Raw genomic sequence first — 25,394 nt, 5'->3', positions numbered from 1 at the left:
TACAGCCAGAGCAGAACCAAACTCCTTGCCAGAGTGTGCTACTGTTTATACAAACATTGAACATTATGGAATGTACAAGCATCACAAATGTAAGATACATCAGGAACCTTCCAGGGATGGTAAATATTAAATAACAAATAATGTCAGGTGGCCAAGTTTGAACTGATGACTCACAGCATGCCAGCCAGCAATGCTAAACCATCTTGCCACACTGCATGTACCACAGCTAATGGCATTGCTCCCTGACCTGGAGAGATAGTTACCCACTGTTTCAGAAGTTTTGATGGGAGCTGAGTACAGTACCCTGTATCTAGATCTTGACAATGTCGTTTTTATGGCAGTGCTTTTGGATCCTCACATTCTACTCATTTTGTCACATCCTCTTCACTTTGATGATCACTGGGAGTAACCCATCCCATCAAAGCTTCGTGCTCATCAAGTGGGTCTGTAGTTTCCTTGAACAAGAAGCCCCCATCATTCATTTGTGCCCAATTACTGTAGTAGGGCATAATTCAGAGGACATGAACAACACCTGCTTGCTTTTGTTATGAAGGGTCATAATCCTCGACTTCCTATGTACGTTCCAACAATCGACAGAGGATACGATGTAGCCCAAAGTAGCACTTTAGTGGTTTTTCCCAGTAGTCCCACTATCTGCACAGTCCTAAAAATCCATACCAAGTCTCCCAGTTGTACCTCACTGGCCAGTGCTTGATGATATAGTGCTCCTGGTATTTCTCCAGGGCATCCAGGGTCTGTATGCATGCCAACTGCCTTGCTTCTTTTGTCCTGTTGTTCAAGTGTTACGTATAGTCATTCTGAGTATCATGTTGAGTACTGTCAGTTGAAACAGGTACAGTGTACCCTATGTCATTTCAGGCTCATAACCATGGAGCAGAAAAAAATGGTGTGAAGCATGTAGTAACTTGCTTCCCAGTGTCTTATTCGAATGTCACAACAAGCAGTATTGTATTCCAGTCTTTCTGTTCAACATCTAAGTACACTGAGAGCATATCTGAAAACGTCTTATTAAACCATTTTGTGAGCTCATTCATCTGTGGGCAGCAGTCTGTTATCTTCCTGTGAGTGATGTTGCAACATGGAATTACCACTGATACTAGTCTCTACTAGAAAACTTTTACACCATCAGAGATCATGACAGAGGGAGCCCTGTACTTCAAAATGATCTCATCCACAGTGAGTTTTGCAATTTCCTCAGCTTCAGCAATCGGCACAGCCTTGGTGACAGTCTCCAATTACTATCTCATCTGCTATGCTATTATCCATCGGTTCTCATTGTCGACTTCTGGAACCTCCCCAAGACGTCAATTCCAATTCAGTGGGGAGACACTACTGCTGGCGGTATTGGTTCGAGATGCCCCAGAGATAATTGTACCATTTGCTTCCATCATTGGCATTTCTTACCATGGTTCACATTGTAATCTAATGGATCAGTAGAGACCTGGCCAATGATACCTGTGTCTGATTCTGTCTAGAGGCTTCATGAATCCCAGGTGACCAGTTGCTAGAATGTCATGGAGATGGTTCAGGGTAGATGGCCATAGATGAGCTGGGGTGATGAGCAACCATTTCCTCCACATTGAGTCATAGTTCATCAAGTACAGTATTACATTTATTAACTGGAAATTGCTTTAATTGGTTCCTCCTCCTTCAAGGCTTCTACAGTTTTTGGCAGTGCTGGATCTTCTTTCTGTTCATCAGTAATGTCATTTAATTGCATCGATGGCTGTAATTTCATTCACACTGGTGTGTTCCAGCAAACAATTCCTTGAAAGGTAGTCAAAAGTTCCTTTGTTTGCATTTGCTTTTTGTGTACCACTGTGTCATCATACTCCTGAAGCTTCACTGGCAATTACCTAAGTCAGTGTGACAGAGCTTTCAGGCTAGTCAGTTAGTGTAGAGAAGGATAGTCTATCACAATGGTGAATAGTTTGACAGTTAAATAGGGCTGTAACCCGTTGATGGCCCCAATAACTACAATGCACTCTCTCTTCTTCATAGAGTAGTTCCCCTCAGACTTGGAAAGTACTCTGGAAGGATAAGTTACCACCTTGATGAGAAATTTCTTGAATTTGTACCAGAATGGCACCTATCTCATTACTATTAGCATTGGTGTGAAGTTTTGTCTCGACAGTCTCGCAGGGGATGTGCCTTAGTACAGGAGTACTTTATGATTGCTGGTAGTATGCACACATTCCAAGAAAATATATCACATATCAAATGTGGCGAGGAGTTGGAAAACATGACTGCTCGTATTATCTCTGGATTGGGCTGGACTCCATCACCATTCTCAAGATTTTTCTTTCTTTTTCGGATTCAGGCTGAGGCATGCCATCTGATTACACTTGAACACAGTTGTCAGGTGACTTAAATCTTCTTCCAGTGAAAAACAATGCTGTATCATCCAGGTAGGAGTGATACATTATCTGTTTAAGGTGTCAAAACATGTTGTGAACCTTATGTTTGATTGTGGATCGTGTGTTACACTGTCCAAACAGCATAACTTCAAACTCGTAGCCACTGCTGGGAGCTATGATGACAATCTTTCTCAGGTCTGTCTCATCAACCTCAATTTTCCAGTAGCCTGCTACAGGGCCATAGTTAGAAATACTTTATTCCTTTACTATATATAGGGTGTTGACATCATCTTCACAAGGATCACAGGAGAAGATTGAGCACTTATTGAAAATTCAATGGTATCATCCTGCAGCATCTTTCCACTTCCTCCCGGATTGTGCATCATTCTGCTGGCGACACTATATATCGGTGGCTAGTTGGTAGATTATCCCCTGTGTTGATACTGTTTCCCTATGGGCCATTTGGTCTGTCATACCTCCACTGCAGATTTTGAAGCGTCTGAAAATTTGGGCAGAAGAAACTGGCCAAAATTGTTGTCTGACCAGGCCAAATCCTATTGGCAGTTTGATAGTACAGTGAAACCCCGCTTTTACACACTTTTCAAGGGACTTAAAAAAAAAAACATTATGTAAAATGTGGGAAATAACATTTTAAGCTGTAAAAGTTATGTATAGGATACCTCCTTGCATTTTCACTTTTTATGTGTGATATATGTCCATAACAGGCATCAAAAGACTTGTCGGGACTTGTTTATTATCTAGAAAAAACCGCTTATGTAACTGGAACTGATAACTGTCTGGGAAGTAGGAATGTTTGACTCAAGGTCATACATCATAATCAACATTTTTGAAAGCCTGCAGCTGTTATTCGATATTTAAATACTGAAATTCTGCACTACTTATGTATTTTTTCATGCTTAGCAAGGCGCGTTTTGAGAATTTTTTCTCGTTGTTGAGGGCAAATATGTAGGAAGTATTTTGTGTTACGTTTGCATGTGGTGTTCTGCGTCTCCCTTGTAGTCGTCTTTTTGAGGTTATCAGGTTCTGTGCCTCCTCAGTTATGTAGAAAACCACACACTCACAAACTATCACTCATGTTGTTTGGGTAACATCACAAAAAAAATTTAAAAAAATAAAAAAAAAGTAGGTAAATACTGCACTTGACAACAAGAATATATTTTTGAAACATGTTTTGCTCAGCATGAAAAACTTGCGTAAACAGCGCTGTGTTTATACTAAAAAGTAAAAACATTTGAGCAATCAAAAGTGAATGATGGTGTCAACTAGTGCTACAAGTAGCCAAAACATGCTAAATATGATTCTACAAAGGTGACACAATGATCCCAACAATCAGGAAAATGTGTTTGCGCTGTAAAGACAGTTTTGAAATGGTTGTTGTGATCGGTCATAATACATTTATTCCAATGAAACCAGTTATTTCCATCAGCCGTGATGCCAAGTAGAGCTTGGCAGCAGTGGGAGATATGGCACGAATTGTTGCAACTGTTACACATTTACCGGTTCAAATCCACTGAGTATAGTGCTCTGGTGTAAAGAAACTTAACCACGTACTACTTGTAAACACTACTGGATGGCCAACATCGTGCCAGCATCAATTTTTTCTCCACGAACACTTTTTCATAATGCATAAATTGTGGGAAGATTATAAATATGTTGACACAAAATAGGTCGCAGATTAACATTGTGAACATAGGAATTTAATGCCATAAACAGCAGGTAAAAATTAATTCTGGGAATGTAAAAGGAGTTTATACTGTAGTTTCCTCCATAGGATTTTCTGTACTGTTTGGACTGGTTCGGCCAACCCTATGCACGTAACTTTTGGACGAGTTGTGGCTGTTCATGACAAGTAGGGAGTAGTCCTCCTTGACCACCTACATTGCTTATGATCATCAAAGGTATTTATATTTCTTTTTTGAGCCTAAGTAGTTTTTTGCAGTCAACAAAAGCTTCACAGTTCAGGTGAGCATATCAGTTGAGGACGGGAACTAATCTTATCAATGATGGTGGGATACCGATGTCCTCAATGGTAAAGGGCAACCATCCAGAACAATCTTTGTTATGTGTGCTTGTCAGAATACCTTCATCAGTCTGAACCTACAATCTTCCACATTGTGTTACTCCTTGTGATGCCTTCAAGAAGTTACATTGGAGAATAAAATCATGACTACATAACAAATTAAAAAGGATTGTGTTCTGTCATTGCTAGTTTTTGTGGGAACATGTGTTCTTGTTGCCTTAACATATTTCCAATTTGTGACCTAAAGCACAATCACTTCCATATCACAGAACATAGCCCCCCCCCCCCCCCCCCCCAATTGATAACTATCAATTACAGAACACAGCGCTTCGAATTTGTCATTTTAGCAGAGAGTAGTACTGATGTTATTTTAGACTGGGCTTTTTACATGCATCAAAAGCAGTCATACACTATGGAAGATAAGAGCACCAGACAGACTAAGCTATTCCAACTAGCACATAAAACAAAATATTGGTCTGGATGGTTGGTTGTCTCTAAGCTGTCTTTATCCTGCTGTCATAAATGAGATGAATTCCAGTCATCAGTTGAGATGCTTAGTTAAACTGTGAAGCTCTTGTCAATTGCAAAAAGTTACTCAGACGTGCAATAAAAATCTAAATGCCAGTGATGGTCATAAACACTACAGTTGGTCAAGGAAAACTTTGGATCACTGACTGTCACGAGCAGCCACCAAAATTCATCCCTAGAAAAGCTGAACCATTCCAGAACGGACAGCTCAGTGCCAGTGACAAAGGATCATACTCCACTACCAATACATACAATGCAGTCGAGGAAGTTGCTATTGCACTGCCAGTAGGATTTCACCCGGCCAAGAAACAATGTCAGTGGGTGATAGCCATTCTGCATCAGTTTTCAGATGCTTTCAAATCAAGAATTGAGAAGACAGACACAGAACCTAGTAGTAAAACACCATATGAACATTAGGGGCCATCCGCTGATTATCCAGGACTTGTAAAGCGTGTCACCAGCTGAACAACTTCTATTTTCAGAGGAAGTGAAGATGCTGCTAGATGATGTCATTGATCTTTCAGTGGGTCCTTGGTCCTCTCCTGTGCTCCTGGAGGGAGAAGGATGGCACATGGTGCTTCTGCATCGACTACCAATGACTGAACAAAATCCTAATAAAAGATTTTTACTGTTGGCCAGTCAAGGTTCATGAGGAACACTAGAAAAATACTGCACTCAGAACTTCTGATGGCCCCTGTGAGCTCAAAGTTACGCCATTAGGACTATGTGATGCTCCACCCATTTTCAAATGTACAGTAGACAGCCTGCTTAGACACTTTATATGGATGACGTATCTTTGCTAGCAGGATGACAATGTCGTTTTTTCAAAGACATTGGAAGAACTTCTAAACCACTTCACAACTGTGTTGAAGTGTCTTCAGACTTTAGGTCTCCATGTGAATCCGAAAAAGTACCCATGAAATAAAAATCTTTGGATGCCTAATGGTGATGGAATTTGTCCTAATCCAGAGAAAATAAGAGGAGTCACAGATTTTTTGACTGTTCTCCCTGCTCGTGAGGTCAAAATGACAGTGGATACGCTGTTCCAGTTTCACCTGGATAATACTCAGGATGATTAAGTGAAATTTGACAAAAGAAGCAAGACAGCTGTCCTGCTGAACAGCTAGTGGAATGACCGTGTGTGCTATAATGTCAAGCCCCAACCAATGAGATAAAGCCCAGGAAACTTGGGGTAGATTTTTATGCCGGTGTGGAAAGTGGGACTTTTGAAAAAGTTACTAAAATGTAAATAAGGGCCATATCATATCTCTTTTGCTTGTCGGTTATCACATACAAAGTCGAAGATTATGACACTCTACCAAGAAGCCAAAAGCACAGAGATGTTGTCAGACTCCACCATATGAAGCCCCACTATAGTCCTGACGTAAAGATCATTGTCAGGGTAGGGGCTTCAAAACTTGCCCAACGACCGTGAAGGTGCAACATGAGGGGCTACCTTTGATGCTTAAGCAACACGACTTTTTCAATGCCAGAATCTGCCAGCACCACCATACAGAGGACCATTTACAAGGTGTAGAACTAGAGCGCTATAATCTGCTCCAATGAGGACTTCTGAATCAATGTGTTGCTGTGTCTCCAGGAGAATTAGCAATGCCACGAGCTGTGGTGCATGCAGTGCAGCATAGTGATTAACTTCACTGTTTGGTGTACTGCAGGTCACCAGGTCAAACCCGACCACCAGAAATTATTTGACTTTTAATATTTCTGTCTTCTGAGAGGTTCTCGGAATTTCTTATGTTTGTAATGTGTTTGTTATCGAGAGTATCTGATGTATGGATATACAGAAGCAAATTTTGTCCAAGAGTTTAGTTCAGTTCTGTTCTATCTGTACACTGGCATCTGTAATAAACTTCGTAACAATAACTATCAAATTTGTGTCATTTCCACATATAATTCCATTACACATCCACCACATGTAATATTTCACAACTCTCTCTCCATAACACACACACACACACACACACACACACACACACACACACACACACGCGCGCGCGCACATCCCAACGTCAATAATGCCTTGAAGTCATATGTCACCATTCAGATACGCAAACAGTGCAACAAATTAATATCATACAGCTACAATAACATCTGAGCTGAAGGCAAAAACTTTGATTACATAAATAAAATATGTAGATATTGGTTAAAAACAGTTTATAAAACAGTAGGAAACAGGAATACAGCATCATAAACTGTAAATAACTTGTTAAAAACATGATATGATTTAGCTATTTTTAGACTAAAAAAAAAAGAGAGAGAAAATGTGTCAATTGTTTTAGATGACTAACTGTATACAGGGGTGGACAAATATATGGAAATACCATGAGAACTGCATGGTTATACATAAATGCAGGTGTTAGCGAACCCTGCAGATGGCAGTGCTGTATTTGACCATGAACGGCATCTCTGAAATATCCTCAATACATCACAAGTGTCAGTCGTAGTCGGAACAGTGTTAGGTGTAGTTGTGAGTGCATTATGTCAGAGCTAAGAGAATTCAAACATGACCAAGTGCTCGGTGCTCGTATGGTGGGTACCTCCATGACCAAGGTAGTCAAAGTGTTTGGTGTTTTGAGGGGCAGTATATTGATGTTTTCTGTCACATACAGGGAAGGTGGAAAAATCACAATGCAGGCAAAAGTGTGTGTTGAATGGTTATGACAGATGGTCATTGAAAAGGACTATGATGAAAAATAAAAGGCTGACAGTTGCTAAGGTAGCTGTAGAACTGATTGTCACACTCGGGAACCCTGTCAGCACCAAAACAACATGGAAGGATCGCCATAAGTAGGGAATTACAGGACGAGCTGGAATTCCAAAACCACTGATCAGTGATACAGATGCCCATAACAAGGAAACCTGATGCCAAAGTCATAAATCCTGGGCTTTGGAGCATTGAAAGAAAGTCATTTGGTCGGATGAGTCATTTTTCTGATCTGATCCATCCCATGATACAGTGTTTTTTTTCCTGGTGGTGATGCCATGTTCCAAGACAATAGGGTCCCTGTTCACAGAGCTTGCATCATCAAGGACTGGTTTTTTAAGGACAAGGATGAATTGTTGCGCCTCCCCTGGCCACCAGTCACCAGGTCTCACAAGGGAACATCCCCATCGCACCCCCCTCAGATTTAGTTATAACTTGGCACAGTGGATAGGCCTTGAAAAACTGAACACAGATCGATCGAGAAAACAGGAAGAAGTTGTGTGGAACTATGAAAAAATAAGCAAAATATACAAACTGGGTCGTCCATGCGTAAGATAAGCAATATTAATGGGAATGTGAAGCGAGGAGTTACGTGGTCCCGTGGTTAGCGTGAACAGCTGCGGAACGAGAGGTCCTTGGTTCAAATCTTCCCTCGACCGAATATTTTAACTTTTTATTTTAAGTTTATGTGAAAAACTCTTATGTTTTCATCACTTTTTTTGGAGTGATTATTACATCCACAAGAAAACCTAAATCGGGCAACGTAGAAGAAACTTTTCACCCATTCGCCAAGTGTACTAGTTAGGTGGGTCGACAACATATTCCTGTCATGTGACACACATGCTGTCACCAGTGTCGTATACAAAATATCAGACGTGTTTTCCTGTGGAGGAATCGGTTGACCTATGACCTTGCGATCAAATGTTTTCGGTTCCCATTGGAGAGGCACGTCCTTTCGTCAACTAATCACACGGTTTTGCAGTGTGATCGCAAAACACAGACACTAAACTTATTACAGTGTGAACAGAGACGTCAATGAACGAATGGACAGATCATAACTTTGCGAAAATAAAGAAAGCAAAATTTTCAGTGGAGGGCAGATTTGAACCAAGGACCTCTCGTTCCGCAGCTGTTCACGCTAACCACAGGACCACGGTGCTCCACGCCTCACTTCGTCTTTAATATTGCCTATCTGCCGCATGGACGACCCAGTTTGTATATTTTGCTTATTTTTTCATAGTTCCACACAACTTCTTCCTGTTTTCTCGATTGATCTGTGTTCAGTTTTTCAAGGCCTATCCATTGTGCCAACTTATAACTAAATCTGAGGGGGGTGCGATGGGGATGTTCCCTTGTCAGTATTATTGAGCATTTCTGGTCTACTTTGGAGAGAAGGTCACTTGATCACTATACCTCTCCTCCATCATTACCTGAATGTGCACTGTTTTGGAGGAAGAATGGTATAAAATTCCCTTGAAGACCATACAGGACCTGACTTAATCTGTTCCAGCTGTTTTGAATGCCAGTGGGTTTCCTACTCTGTTTTAAGTACGGTAATGTGCTATGTTTGTGGTGTTTCCTTATATTTGTCCACCCTTTGTAATGTGTGGTACATATAAAACTGCTAACACAAAGTAACTGATAGCATTGTGTGGGAGGTGACCAACTGTATAACTATCATGTGGGGGATAATGATAAATGTTTCATTACCATTTCGAAAAAAATTGAGCTGCGGTCATGTAAGTCTGTGATGATAGTCCTCAATTACATATTCACCATTCAGTGTGACACACTTTTCTGAACTGTGTGTGACTTGACATAGACTTTGTTTGTAAATGTCTGCATTTCCGCTGCTCAGTAAATGTTCCACCAAGAAAACCATCTCATTGGCGCACTGGAAATCCTTACTGGACAACAGTTTATTAATCTAAAGAAAGGAGAATACAGGGCTGAAGCAAAATTTAATACCCACAGAAGCAGCATGTACGACCATGTCCTGTACAGAATGAGTTGGGGTGTTGTCGTGGAGCAAAAGCACCCTCTTGAACAGCTGTTCGTTATGAGCATAGTCTGCTAACACCATACAGTACAGTCATAGTGATACACCCAGCACTTACCCACAGTGATTAGGCAACCAAAAAGCTACCTGGATTGCCCTGCCAGCAAATTCAGATGGCTTTTTGCATGAGTGTGGGCAGTTGCAGAACACAGCACAACCTTAGTTGTGTTCAAAATGTAATGCAAAATGTTAAATCTGATTGATGTGTGATTTCACTTTTTCGTTGTCACCTCACTTGCAATATGCCTGTCGTACAGCACAAGGCACTCAGCTTCCCTTGCAATTCCTGATTCGTTAAAAGATATCTGTCCCTATGTTCTTTGTCATTGCAGCTTCTTTAATCATGCTGAGAGCATCTACACTACCTGACAACTGCATCGAAACTTTATCAGTGGGTCGCTCCATTTAGGTTAGTCTCCATTAGTGGCGTGTTACAGCACTGTGGTACAGGGACTGCAGACATGTACCTCAAAACAAACAAAAAATGGAGCATGTAATTTTAATTTTTTCAAGGTGATACGTCTAACCCTACAACTACCCTTTCTATTTTACAAATTAGTAATCCAGGCTTAATTTTCAACACACCATAAATGTATATTATTTCACTACTCAAGTGTTTAATCTGTATCTTCCACCCTATACATAAACTGATGTAAAATTAGCATCTAATTACAATCCTTTGTATATAGAAATAGCTCTGAGCGAAAATTCGTATAACATCAATGAGATTTTACCATGTAGTCTTAATTTTCAGAAAGCATAATAAACAAAATCTGATTAAAGCTACTTTTCTAAAACAAAAATAATGAACTATGTATTGTGTAATGCAGAATTTCTTTCCATTTTTTTCTTTTCAAGCACAGAAATTAAGAAGGGCTACAACTTCCAAAACTGACTAGTTTTTCTTGTTTGTCAATACTTTGATTGATATTGAAAAAGTTCCACATTTTCTTAATGATTGAATAGATACGTGAAGCAGCACAGGCTCTGCTCTTGGCAGAACTGGGACGACTTGGTCCGAAGGGCCGAAAGGCACTTGCAGATAGCTGGGCAGCATATTTACCTATCTACACACAAGGTCCTGATGGCCATGGAGTGTTACAACCTGGTCACTCACAACAACAGGCGCCAGCCACTCCACAGCCTTCAGGTTCTGCCAGTGGCGACAGTCAACAGCAACAACGACAGGGTCATGACGATGAGATGGAGGAGGAAGAAGAAGGGATGGAAGGTAAAAATCACAATAAAAGTAAATAGATTTGCACCAATTGTAGTATAGTTTATGGAAAGCTGTTGCAGCTGCAAAACGAGAACTGTAAACTGAAAATTAACGCAGTGCATGTACTATTTAGAAAATCTGAGAAACTATTTTGACAGTGTGAACCTCAGTTTTCAAGAAGGGAAGTTCTGTTCTCTTACTTGTTATTAATTTAGTCCACATTCTTGTTACCAAATATTATTAGTGGATATCCCTAGTGGTGACAACAGTTCCCTGAATGAAATTTTCGCGTTACAGCAAAGTATACTCTGCATTGCAACTCCTTGCCTGATTAAAATGGTACGCTGGATGAAGATAATGTATTTTGTGACTAGTGCTCTTATCGACAAGCCATCACAGCTCCTAGTCAACTCTTGTTTGCCAAGATTTCTCTCCTATTCGCCTCAAGTCCACAGAAACTCTCTTCTATTTATTTTATCTATTAATTATGAGTGCGCACCAAAAAGTACTGTTTTCGAATTTTCTTATGTGAAAATTCTTAAAGCTTTTTAATGCTCTACAATATAGTCACTACAATATAGTCACTATAGTCAATATAGTCACTACAATATAGTCACCATTGTGACACACGCATTTCTCCCAACAAGAGACTTGTTTGTTGATACCATCACTGTAGAATGTTTGACTTTGTTGACGAAGTCACTCACTTGCCTCTACTTGCACTGGTCCATCATTATCAAAGTGAAGACATCAAAGGTGTTCTTTAAGGAAGTATCGGAAACAGTTGAAAATTGAATGGGCCCAAGTTGGTACTGTATAGAGGATGATCAATGACAGTGAAGCCAAGGGGTCAAATTGTTGCAGGTGTCATAGCAGTCGTGTGTAGTCTGGCACTGTCATGCAAGAGCAGAGGATGCTCCATGTGTGGATGAACTCTTTGGACTCAAAACTTGATTATAGCACACTGTTTCCCATGCACCAACATAGATGCATTACACACTGCCATGTTACACACTGTAATTTAGAGCCCTATTGTGGCAGACGAATGCAAGTGTGTAGACATGAAGTATAAAGATTTAGAATGTTAATGCTTGTTTTATTTTTAAAAAACTTTAAGTTTCCAAATAGATTTTGGGGCATTACTTTTCAGCGTGCCCTCATAATTTATTCTTCCAAGGATCATCTCATTGCGATACAGGATTTGTCCTCATAATACAGTGAAAATAAATAGCTCAAAATATTCATACACACACACACACAACATCTAAGTATGCTTTTATGAAGATAGGACATGTGGTCAGCCGTGGCCTCAACCAAGGATCTATCCCAACATTTGCTTGAAATGATTTAGAAAAATCACAAAAAATGTAAATTGGTATTGCTGGACAGAGTCAACGCCACCTTCCAGAACAGCAGATAAGTGTTTTAATGACTGCACTGTCTCATTTGGTTGTTCCTTATTCTACAATAGTCTTATAATTACACACAGATTGATCCATGTAACTATAATATAAAACATATTTTTGCACATCATTGCACACACTGAGGACATCCATTGGTGACTCTTTTACCATGAATGTGCTGCAGTGCCCCTTACTTTAACTTCAGTACATACGGAAAATTGACTCCGGTTCAATAAACGTGCAACAGTGTCTGCTGCATGTCTGTGTGTCCTCACCTCAGACTGTATGGAGAACTGAGTTAGCATCCTCTTGTGATGAGTGAGTTGTTGAACTCAGGAGAATGACAAAACATTATCATCATACACTGTAGGTCTTGCCACACGATTTTCTTGTGAAAGCATTGTGATGTGACAAGGTGGTGTATTTATCCTCTGTCATTATTGATCACTACTGTTGCTGCGATAGAAAATACTGTATTGAGTTTTTGTTCATTTTTCCTTGGTAAATGTAAGTCCGAACTGGCTTGTTCATTGATCAGGTATAGAACTAGTAGTAGGGGGCATATAGATTTCATGGGCCCCTAGACAAACTTTTGTGAGGGGCCCCCAATCCTTTTCAGCTCCATATTAGTATTAGAATCACAAATATTGATTCTTCAGTGTGGTGTTTTACAAGTGAGCAGTAAATAAATGCTGTCTGCATAATGCACTGTCAATTAAATGTGCACTTTCAATTAACTGAAAGTGCCATATTTGCAGAGGTACAAATTTTAGTCCACAATAATAATAATAATAATAATAATAATAAGTGACCCGTGGAGGCCAGGGAAAAGAAAAGGCCTTCGGTATGTTCTGCTAGCCGTAAAAGGCGACGAAAAGAACAAACCACTAATAGGGCTAACCCCCCTTTTAGTGTGATTAGTTGGTTCAGGACAGAACTAAAGAAGCCTTGGACAAGCGCCATCATGGTCGGGGACGGCGCTTGAACCCTATGCCCGCCCACAATGGTAATGACACTGCTAGTCACACGGAAAATGATTTAAATCCAAATAGAGGTGTTTTCCAGGAAATGCTTCCTGCAACCACCCTAGAAGGAAAACAAAGACAGAGGATGAGATGGTCAGATGAACTTAACCGACACCTCATGTTCTGTTATTACCAAGCAACAAACTTAGGAACCAACACAACTGAATACAGATCACAAGTACACACAACATTTATTACCAGATACCCAGAATTAAAATTTTTAACAGAACAACGACTAGCTGATCAGATCCGTGTAATAATCAAAAATAACAGGATACCCCAGTCAGAATTAGACAACATCAAACAACAAGTACAACAAATACTGGAACAAAATAATGTGCAATCAGAAGAAGAAGAAAATACAGTAATGGACTCAACATCCCAGAGCAAACAAACAAAGAACAACACGTATCAATTAAACAATCAGAGGATAACGAAATCTTAAGACAGCCACCAGAACAAGCACAAATAGAACACGAAGTCACACACATGTTACATATAGAAGAAAAATTTCAGCTGACATATACAGAATACAAAGACACAAATACAGACATTAGACCAATCTTGCATAGACCACCAAACAACCCACAAGTCGAAACAACAATAACAACTATCAACACAATCATACACAACATAATAAATGAAAATACAACTGCGGAAGAGTTACAACTACTGGTTTATATAGGAGCACTCACTACACTTAATATACGCACTAGGCAGAGATCAGAACCAACCAACACACAGAAAAAACCCACAAAACCAGCATGGCAACACAGGCTACAGATCAGAATAGAAAAACTGAGAAAAGACATCGGACAGCTAACACAATTTATAAGAAATGAAATGTCAGACAAAAAATGAAAAAGGTTAGGTAAAATCTCACAACAAGAAGCGATAGAACAATTAGATGAAAAGAAGCAGAAATTGCAAGCGTTGGTCAAACGACTTAGAAGATACAAAAAAAGTGAAAATAGAAGGAAACAAAACCAAACATTCAACACAAGCCAAAAGAAATTTTACCAGACATTAGATAACACACACATTAAAATAGACAATCCACCAAACATAACAGACATGGAACACTTCTGGAGCAACATATGGTCAAACCTGGTACAGTATAACAGATATGCACAGTGGATACAAGCAGAAACAGACACATACAAAATGATACCACAAATGCCTGAAGTGATAATTTTGCAACATGACGTCACCCAAGCAATTAATTCTACTCACAATTGGAAAGCCCCTGGAAAAGATAAAATAGCAAATTTCTGGCTATAGAAGTCCAGCACAACACATTCACATTTAACTAAATTATTTAACAGTTACATTACAGACCCATACACATTCCCTGATACACTTTCACATGGAATAACTTATCTGAAACCTAAAGATCAAGCAGACACAGCAAACCCAGCTAAATATCGCCCCATAACATGCCTACCAACAATATACAAAATATTAACTTCAGTCATTACACAGAAATTAATGACACATACAACACAGAACAAAATTATAGATGAAGAACAAAAAGGCTGTTGCAAAGGAGCACGAGGATGTAAAGAGCAACTGATAATAGATCCAGAAGTGACATATCAAGCTAAAACTAAACAAAGGTCGCTACACTACGCATACATTGATTACCAAAAAGCTTCTGATAGTGTACTCAACTCATGGTTACTACAAATATTGGAAATATACAAAGTAGATCCTAAATTGATACAGTTCCTAAACATAGTAATGAAAAATTGGAAAACCACACTTAATATCCAAACAAATTCAGATAATATCACATCACAGCCAATACAGATTAAGTGTGGAATATACCAGGGAGACTCATTAAGTCCTTTCTGGTCCTGCCGTGCTCTGAACCCACTATCCAACTTCCTAAATAATACAAATTATGGATATAATATTACTGGAACATACCAACACAAAATCACACATTTGCTATACATGGATGATCTAAAACTACTGGCAGCAACAAAACAACAACTCAACCAATTACTAAAGATAACAGAAGTATTCAGCAATGATATAAATATGGCTTTTGGAACAAACAAATGTAAGAAAAATAGCATAGTCAAGGGAAAACACACTAAACAAGAAGATTACATTGTGGATAACCACAGCGACTGCATAGAAGCGATGGAAAAAACAGATGTCTATAAATATCTAGGATGCAGACAAAAAATAGGAATAGATAATACAAATATTAAAGAAGAACTAAAAGAAAAATATGGACAAAGACTAACAAAAATATTGAAAACAGAATTGACTGCAAGAAACAAGACAAAAGCTATAAACACTTATTCTATACCAATATTGACCTACTCATTTGGAGTAGTGAAATGGAGTAACACAGACCTCGAAGCACTCAATACACTTACACGATCACAATGCCACAAATATAGAATACTTCACATACATTCAGCAACAGAAAGATTCACATTAAGCAGAAAGGAAGGAGGGAGGGGATTTATCGACATAAAAAACCTACATTATGGACAGGTAGACAATTTAAGAAAATTCTTTATAGAACGAGCAGAAACTAGCAAAATACACAAAGCAATCACTCATATAAATACATCAGCTACACCATTGCAATTTCATAACCACTTCTACAACCCTTTAGATCACATAAGATCAACAGATACAAAGAAAGTAAATTGGAAAAAGAAAACACTACATGGCAAGCACCCATATCACCTAACACAGCCACACATCGATCAAGACGCATCCAACGCATGGCTAAGAAACGGCAATATATACAGTGAGATGGAAGGATTCATGATTGCAATACAGGATCAAACAATAAACACCAGATATTACAGCAAGCATATTATTGCCCCCAGGGGCTCAGCATTCATTTGCTGGGTACGGGCTTGGCGACCCCGGGGTTCCTGAGCTGGGGACTGGTAAGCGCCACCTGTCCCCCGTCACCGTAAGCTCTGAGTACACTTCAGCGACCACCATGCGGCGCGGCGGTGGAACGTTGTGTGTCTCAGGGAATGGGGATCTTGGCTTGACCGCCCGGATCGCGAGGATGGAACAAACCTCTATAAAAAAAACCCTCAATCTTCCGGTGTGCTCCGCGCCTATGAGATGCATGGCTGTTGAGGTGGAACAGTCGCAAGCGGGCAACCTCTGGGGCACCTGCCACACCCCAGTTGTATAGGGCTTACTCAGGCATGCGGGGCTCTGTCTGAGCGGACCTTTAGTTCCCTAGCTGCTCGTGGGATCGAGATGGAACCCTCGAACTTTTCTTCTTTTCCTCCCAGCGGAAAGGGTGGGCCGCTGGTAGGTTCTAACACCCAATCTAACAAGAGGGCTCGTGTAGCCAGTCCTCCTAATTCAGGTACTAGTAACAGAACGCATTCTGCTTCTCAGAATGTGTTTCTCATAATTAAAAGAAAAGATGGGAGTTTTGAAAAAGTTTCACCATTTTATATACAGAAGGGCTTAGAGGGTATTGCTGGCACGTTAAAGTCTGTAAAGCGCTTGCGCAATGGCACCTTGCTGGTTGAAACATCTAGCTTCCAGCAAGTCCAGAACCTTCAGAAGGCACAATTTCTTGGGGAGTTTGCGATAGAGACTGAATTTCACAACACCTTGAACTACAGCAAGGGTGTTGTGACTTGCAGAGATCTTGTCGACATCCCCCAAGACGAACTGAAGTCTGAATGGTCCCGGGAAGGAATTGTCGACGTGCAACACGTTATGAAACGGGTGGATGGTGCTCTCATAAAAACTGACTCATTTATTCTTACGTTTAACAGCACCAAATTGCCAGAGCATGTGAAGGCAGGTTTCCTACGTCTCAGTGTACGGCCTTATTACCCCAATCCCATGCGGTGTTTTAAATGCCAACACTTTGGCCACACTACTCTCGGCTGTAAAGGGGAAGCCACTTGCGGGAAATGTGGTAAAGCCGCTCATGAGGGAGTTGATTGCTCCTCTCCTCCCAAGTGTGTCAACTGCTCTGGGGATCACCCTGTGTGGAGTAGGGAATGTAGAGTTTTCCTTGAGGAACGGAAGATCCAGGAACTGAAAACCACCAAACGCATCCCGTACGGTGAGGCAAAGAAAATTTACCAGTCCCTGCAGCCGCCCACGTTCGCTGCTTCCTTTTCTTCCGTTCTGAAACAGCCAGTCTTGAAAACTGATGCCGCTACACAAACGGAGGTTGCTACTGTCAGCACTAGCACCTGTGTTTGTCAATGTACATGTGCTGCTGCTGTTCCTGTGAAGCCTGCTGCTCCTCCCCGGCCTTCTGACCAGGCTGTGGTAGCTGACGTCATGGAACTTCCTGCCCCTTCCCAGGTCCAGTCTTGTGCCATGCCTAGCGCTTCTACACCCCCTACTGCTTCTGAGGTTTTGGCTCCAATGCCACCTCAGGCCAGAAAATCGAAGCACAAGCCAAAGGTGAAGACTCGCCCGCTAAAGGAGACTGAAGTTGTACAGTCTGCTGATGTGGATGTCATTCTCTCTGACGTCTCTCTCGACTCCTCTTCTGAGGCGATGGAGGTAGATGCCAGACTGGGGCAATCGTCTTGCCCCAAAACTGAGCCTCCACCTGTTGTGGGTTCTCCTCCCCAACAGAAAGTGCGACTGAAGGTACTCCCGCCCTGATAGATGGCTCCCATTATTCAGTGGAACATGAATGGATTCCGGGCACATGTGGAGGAACTGCACCTCCTAGCACGGCAACGCCCCCTGTGCTTGTGTTTACAGGAAACACATCTAAAACAATCTGATGCTCCTGTACTCAGGGGCTATAGGTTGTATCGCAAAGATGACCTGACTGGAGACAGGGCCAAAGGCGGAGTCGCCGTGTTTGTCGATAATGACCACCACTCCTCTGCTCTCCCCCTGGATACTGACCTGCAAGCAGTTGCAGTTGCAATTTATTCCGGTCGGAGGCTTACCGTTTGCTCCCTTTATTTACCCCCTCTGGATGCAGTGAACTTAGAGGCTCTCACAAACCTTATCGACCAACTCCCCCGCCCGTTTCTCCTCCTGGGAGACTTCAATGCCCATCATGTCCTGTGGGGCTCCGCTTCTATTTGCGCTCGAGGTCGAATTTTGGAGAGCCTCCTAACATCTCAAGTGTTGTGCATCCTCAACACAGGTACTCCGACTCATTTCTCTAGTGCTACAGGGTCATTCTCAGCCATTGACCTATCTTTCTGCTCTCCAACCCTCACTGACTCCGTTCACTGGGAGGTCATTGACGATCTACATTCCAGCGATCACTTCCCTATCCGCATTCATCTCCTGGATGGTGTATTGCTGGAGCAGCGGCCACCATCGTGGATGATTGGCAGGGCTAACTGGCCACTGTTCACTCGGTTGGCTGTCTTTGACCGCCACAACAGCGTACAGGAATGGGTGGATCACATCACGCTTGTGATCCACCATGCTGCTGACCTGTCCATACCACAGTCTTCTGGCACTCGTAAGCGGCGCCTTGTGCCTTGGTGGACAGAAGAGTGCCGTTCAGCCATCCGTGACAGGCGTGCGGCTCTTCGCCGATTTAAATGCCGCCCAACAGCGGTCAATCTTACCGCCTTTCGTATCGCGAGAGCCAGGGCACGCCGTGTCATTAAAGAGAGCAAGAAAAGGTCATGGCAGGAGTTTCTGGACTCCATCAACCGTTCCACTTGTTCCACAAAGGTATGGGAAGCCATCCGGAGGATTTCCGGTAAACGCAGCAGTTTACCAATAGCTGCAGTCCTGAACCAGGGATGCCTCCAAACGACACCCAGCGCCATAGCTCAGTCACTGGCAGAGCATTTTGCACAAAGTACTGCCACTGCAACCCAGGATCCAGCGTTTCGTCGCTACCGTGCGACTGTCGAAAGAGCGAATTTGTCCTTTCGGTCGAACGGTTCTGAGGCCTACAACTCCCCTTTCTCCATGTGGGAACTTGAGTCGGCTCTTACTGAGACTTCTGACACTGCACCAGGTTGCGACCGCATCCGGTACTCCATGCTTAGACATCTGCCAGCGGCGTCAAAGGAAATCCTCCTTGAATGTTTTAATCTCATATGGCACACAGGAGTGTTCCCAACCTCGTGGAGGGAGGCAATCCTCATCCCTCTCCTCAAACCAGGAAAGGACCGCACATGTCCCAGTAGTTATCGTAGTATCGCCTTGACAAGCTGTGTCGGAAAGACTCTGGAACGGATGGTTAACCGTCGTCTGGTCTGGCTGCTAGAGACCAGACAGCTCCTTAGCCGCTTTCAGTGTGGATTCCGAAAATTTCGATCCACAGTCGACAACCTGACCCTCCTCGAGGCGGCTATTCAGCAGGCTTTCCTCCGTCAGCATCACTGTATCGGTATCTTCTTTGATATCAGTAAGGCATATGATACTACTTGGAGACACTGTATTCTTGCACAACTGCATCAATGGGGCTTTCGTGGCCGCCTCCCTATTTTCATTCGGTCTTTCCTGTCTCAGCGGTTTTTTCGGACCCGCGTTGGTAACACACTGTCTGATCGCTTTGAGCAAGAGAACGGTGTCCCCCAGGGCAGTGTTTTAAGCGTTACCCTCTTTGCCATAGCAATCAACAGTATAACGTCTACAGTGAGGAGTCCAGTACAGTGCTCCTTGTTTGTGGACGACTTTGCTGTTTTCTGTTCCTCCTCTGGTGTTGCATCCGCGAGCCGTCAATTGCAACTAACGGTGCGGCGGTTAGAGGAGTGGGCTGCAAAGACGGGTTTTAGGTTTTCTGCCGATAAGTGTGTTTGTGTTCATTTTAATCGTTCTCGTCGTCTTTTTACGTTGCCTGCCTTGCATATGGGGGATACTGTCCTACAGTTTGGAGACACAGTGCGGTTTCTGGGCCTCATTTTTGACTCCAGATTGTCATGGTTGCCACACCTACGTGACTTGAAAGTCAGAACGCTGAAGGCACTGAACATCCTCAAGTGCCTCAGCCACAGGTCTTGGGGAGCGGACAGGGCGCGTCTCCTTCAGTTTTATCGAGCTTTTGTGTGCTCACAGCTGGACTATGGCTGCACAGTATATGGGTCAGCGAGGCCGTCTTATTTGCGGATCCTTGACGCTGTTCACCATGCTGGGATTCGACTGGCTACGGGTGCTTATCGGACCAGTCCCGTACCCAGCCTCTGTGCTGAGGCTGGCGAACCGCCACTTACCATCCGGCGGCAGCTCCTGCTGGTGCGCCAAGCTTGTAAGTTTCTTGCAGCTCCCAGCTCGCCTGCTCACCATCTTGTTGCCCTTCCACCTCTGGATCGCCTTTTTTCCCGCCGTCCCCGGGCTACGTTGCCGTTTGGGATCAGAGTGCACCGTGTGCTTGAGTCCCTCGGTGTGGAGTCTGTCCAACCCCAAATCCTGGGTTTTAACCGCCTGCCACCCTGGTTACTAATGAGGCCACGTGTGATTTTAGATTTATTGCAGTACAAGAGAGATTGCACTCCTGCCACCGTTTTTACTGCAGCATTTTCTGCTATTTTATCTGAGCACCACGACTATGTAGCTGTTTTTACGGATGGGTCGAAACAAGGGGATTCCGTGGGTTGCTCAGTTGTTTTTCCGGATCGTGTCCTCAAGGTCCGCCTGCCTCAGACTTTTACTGTCTTTGATGCAGAATTGTCTGCGATCTTGCGGGCACTGGAGCCGATGAGACTTTCTTCCTCGCTTAAATTTCTTGTCTGTTCCGATTCACTCAGTGCCCTTCAATCATTGCACCATTTGTATCTGGCAGATAAAGTAGTCCAGACCATCCAGGATGCCCTCCTCCGGCTACAGCGACTGGGGAAGGTTGTAGCTTTCTGCTGGGTTCCAGGGCATGTCGGCATTGCTGGGAATGAAAGGGCAGATCTTGCAGCCAAGGAGGCATGTCTTGATCCACACGTATCTCAGTGTGCTATCCCGTTGCACGCACTCACCTCGCTGTTGAGCTCCCGAGTCATGTGTCGGTGGGAGGATGAGTGGCTGGAAGTGACTGACAATAAGCTCCGTCTAGTCAAGCCCACAACGCGTGTGTGGTGTACTTCCTTTCAGCCCCGTCGACGGGACGAGGTTCTCCTCACTCGGCTTCGAATAGGCCACAGCCCTTTGACGCATGGCTTCCTGCTCCGGCGAGAAGACCCTCCATTGTGTGGTGCTTGCGGCGTCCAGGTCACTGTGAGCCACATTTTACTGGATTGTGTTTTATTTTCTGCCCAGCGGGCCTCGGCTGATTTGCCAGCGGACCTGCCAACTCTTTTAGGCAACACTCGGACGAATGTGGTTAAAGTTTTAAAGTTCTGTGCCTTGTCAAATGTTTTTACAAAGATTTTAGGGAGAGGATATTAATTTGCTCACTGTGTGACAAGCTCGCCCATCTTTTATGTAAGTGGCCAGCCAATGACACTTTCCTGTGTCATTCTTGTTGCTATGTTTTCCCTTCCCTTAGCTTTTACTTTCTTATGTAGTAATTTCTCTCTTTTCCTGCTTTCTTTGAATATGTTTTTCAGTTTTATTAGGTCTCTCCACATTCGTTCCTTTTAATGTGTGTCAGGGCGCTGATGACCTCGATGTTGAGCGCCCACAAACCCCAACACACACACGCAAGCATATTATTAAAGATCCCAATACCACAACAGATAAATGCAGACTTTGCAAACAACAAATAGAAACAGTAGATCACATCACAAGTGGATGTACAATACTAGCAAATACAGAATACCCCAGAAGACATGACAATGTAGCAAAAATAATACATCAACAACTTGCCATTCAACATAAACTAATAAAACAACACTTTCCCACATACAAGTATGCACCACAAAGTTTACTGGAGAATGATGAATACAAATTATACTGGAACAGAACCATTATAACAGATAAAACACCACCACATAACAAACCTGACATCATACTCACCAATAAAAAGAAGAAATTAACACTACTAATTGAAATATCCATACCCAATACAACAAATATACAGAAGAAAACAGGAGAAAAAATTGAAAAATACATCCAACTGGCTGAGGAAGTCGAGGACATGTGGCATCAGGATAAAGTTGACATTATACCAATTATACTATCAACTACAGGGGTCATACCACACAATATCCACCAGTACATCAACGCAATACAGCTACATCCAAACTTATATATACAACTACAGAAATCTGTAATTATTGATACAGGTTCAGTTACCCGAAAGTTCGTAAACACAATGTAACATATACCGTACAGTTAAAAGGAAGTCACGCTTGATCAAGGTCCGTGTCACTTTCCATTTTTAACCAGGCATAATGTCTGAGAAAGGAAAGAGGTAATAGTAATAATAATAATAATAATAATAATAATAATAATAGTCACTAGCAGAAACAAACGTAACATTTAGTGAGAAGCCTTTGCAACATACTTCATTACCTTGATTTAAAAAGTCTGGTTGAAACTATCAGAAGATTCAATGTTCCATGTACAGTTCTCTGAAATTGTTCAGCTGACACTGTTCTTGCAACTGATGAAGTTAGCTACTACATCACTGAAGACCATTTTAGAAGCCAGTTCATGCTTTGTTGATGACAATGCTAGATGATCAAGTTTCTCTTCACCTAAAGTTGATTTTCAATGATTTTTGATTATGCTAATTTACTAAATCCACTCTCACCCAGAGCAACACACACTTATAGGGTAGTGAAAATTGTGAGTGCAATGCAAAGTTCAGGAAACAAAAATTGTAACTTCAACTTATAAATTTTGTTTAGAAGAAGAAATGAAAACCCTTTGTTTTCTGTTGTCTTTGTAAGATCTGGAAAAGTAGGTGCATTCACTGACTTAAAAATTCATATTTCTTTGATTAAGACTATCACTCAGATCCTCAGGATAAGTTCTGCTTAATTTTTTAATTATACCACTATCATCCAAAGTTGTATTTATTCTGAAAATTGCTTCAAATATTGCACAAATATTTCTCATTTCTGAGTACTGACAATCCAGCAGAGAAACAATCTTGTCTGTGACTACATTAAAAACCTCTTCTTGGAACTGTTCTTCAGTTTCATCTGGGAGTGTGTCAAGTGCTCCACTACTACCCCAATGAGATTCTTCAAAGAAAACCTTCATTTCCCTTCTCTCTTTTTTTTCAAAACACTGTCTCAATCACAATTTCAACAGGCATTTTTAGCTCTGCTAAAGAATTCAGGCCAGAGAGCTCTTACATCCTAATCTATAGTAACTTAAGAGCTTTAATATTTTTCATTTTGCTGTTAAAGGAACATCCTTTGACTGCAGAATCAAACTTCTTACATTTATATATTCAAGAAAATCAATGTTTTAAACTTGGAGGAACACTTGATCAGCCCATTTACTTGTTGCTATCCTATCAAAATGCAAATTGCATGAACTTCTTGTGTATTTTAAAGTTTCTTTTGGTAATTTTTCTGATGTAGGCTTCACTGCATCAGTTCTTCTACTCCGTCTTGTTTCAGGCAGGTCATAAAGAAATCGACTGCCATTGTATTTTAATAACCTTTTCTATTTCTGTGGGCATGTACTGAAGAAATTGTACAGCTGGTTCAGACAGCTGAAGAATGTACCTACTGCTTCATTACAACTTGTAGCATGTAATCCTACTAAGTTCAGAGAATGAACTGCACAAGGAGAAAATGTTGCCTGTGGACAAATATCTCTAATTTGTGCTTGCACACCTTTTATTTGGCAGTCATATTTGATCCATTATCAAAGCACTGTCCACAACAGTGTTGTAAATCAATTTCATGCTTGTTAAATACATCTATGATAGCATTACTAATATTGTATCACTACTCTTTTTCTGTAAATCAAAATATCTAGAAACCTCTCATGAATTTTCCATTTATTTTCCTATTTGTTAAAAAAAGAACTTAAAATCAGAATATTCTGTTCAGTCTTGAACACTTCTAGAATAGCATCACAGATAAATGGAAAAAGCAGAACTTTCCACCTTTCTTCTAAGATTTTCTTTAATACTATATATTGTCCCCACGCAAAGATTCTGTGCTCTGCAATATAAATAGTGCACTATATTTTCATGTTCCTCTTGACAGCTTTTAATGTAAATTGTATATTCTATTAAAAATGGGTTGTATTAACTCAATTAATCCAAAGAAGTTACCATTATCAGCCTCTCTTAATTTAATGCAGACACATTGCTGCTCTAACTCTGTCATCTTGAAATTTGCAAACTGTACAACACAATGTTGTACTCAATACACCAGTGAACAATAACAAACAGACATACAACAATGAAACTTCCAGCAGTTACATATTGAACACATACTATGTCCCTTAAAAGGCACATTTCGTGAGACTAACGACAAGTCACATCTAAAATTATTTTTAACAGCTCATGTAAAAAGTCCCTTTCTTTCAGCAATAGTTTCTGGAATGTGAAATGCATGCTGCTACCTCCAAGGCTTCATTCATCATGTCTCCGTGGTAAAGAATTATTTTTATCCAAGAAACTATACTCGTGGTTAGGTAGTATTGAGTAGAGCTCTCTCAAAGTCCGTTTTGTGTAGTCAAATCCTTTATCTAGTTTAGCTAACTTGGATATAACAGTTTTTTTTTGATCATTCTGAAATAATAAGCATCGCCAACAGCAGAGTTGTTTCTGGCTGTCACTCCATGTTAACCTATTTCAAATTTGTTGGTAGAGTACAAGGTCTGGCATCCCTGCACATGCCTGTGTTCAATTTGTAACTGCTGGAAGTTTCATTGTTGTATGTCTGTTAGTTCAGTGGTGCATTGAGTAGAACGTTATGTTGCACAGTTTTCAAATTTCGAGATGACAGAGTTAGAGCAGTGATGTGTCTGCATTAATTTTTTTTGCAGAGACACACCAAATGATGGAAGCCTGTGGTGATGAGTGCTTAAGCCGTACTTGGCGTTAAAAATTGTTCACATGGTTTAAAAATGACCAGACGGAGGTTAAAGATGACCCTCGTTCAGGACGCACTTCGATTCTGCTGGTGACACTCATGTCAGAAATGTCAACGAAATTGTGTGT

The 25,394-nt window shown here is 41.5% G+C and overlaps 1 protein-coding gene across 4 annotated transcripts in view; it reads left to right on the top strand.

Moving 5' to 3' along the window:
• LOC126185052 (WD repeat-containing protein 7) overlaps positions 1 to 25,394 on the top strand; it is a 352,004-nt gene that overhangs the window by 247,423 nt on the left and 79,187 nt on the right. For all 4 annotated transcript variants that reach the window (XM_049927810.1, XM_049927808.1, XM_049927809.1 and 1 more), the window contains one exon: positions 10,698 to 10,962. In XM_049927810.1, the coding sequence (XP_049783767.1) occupies positions 10,698 to 10,962 (265 nt within the window). The remainder of the gene's footprint in view (positions 1 to 10,697; positions 10,963 to 25,394) is intronic.

This window comes from Schistocerca cancellata, chromosome 4, assembly GCF_023864275.1.
Source record: "Schistocerca cancellata isolate TAMUIC-IGC-003103 chromosome 4, iqSchCanc2.1, whole genome shotgun sequence".
NCBI lineage: Eukaryota > Metazoa > Arthropoda > Insecta > Orthoptera > Acrididae > Schistocerca > Schistocerca cancellata.
This window is presented reverse-complemented; position numbering and strand designations above follow the sequence as displayed.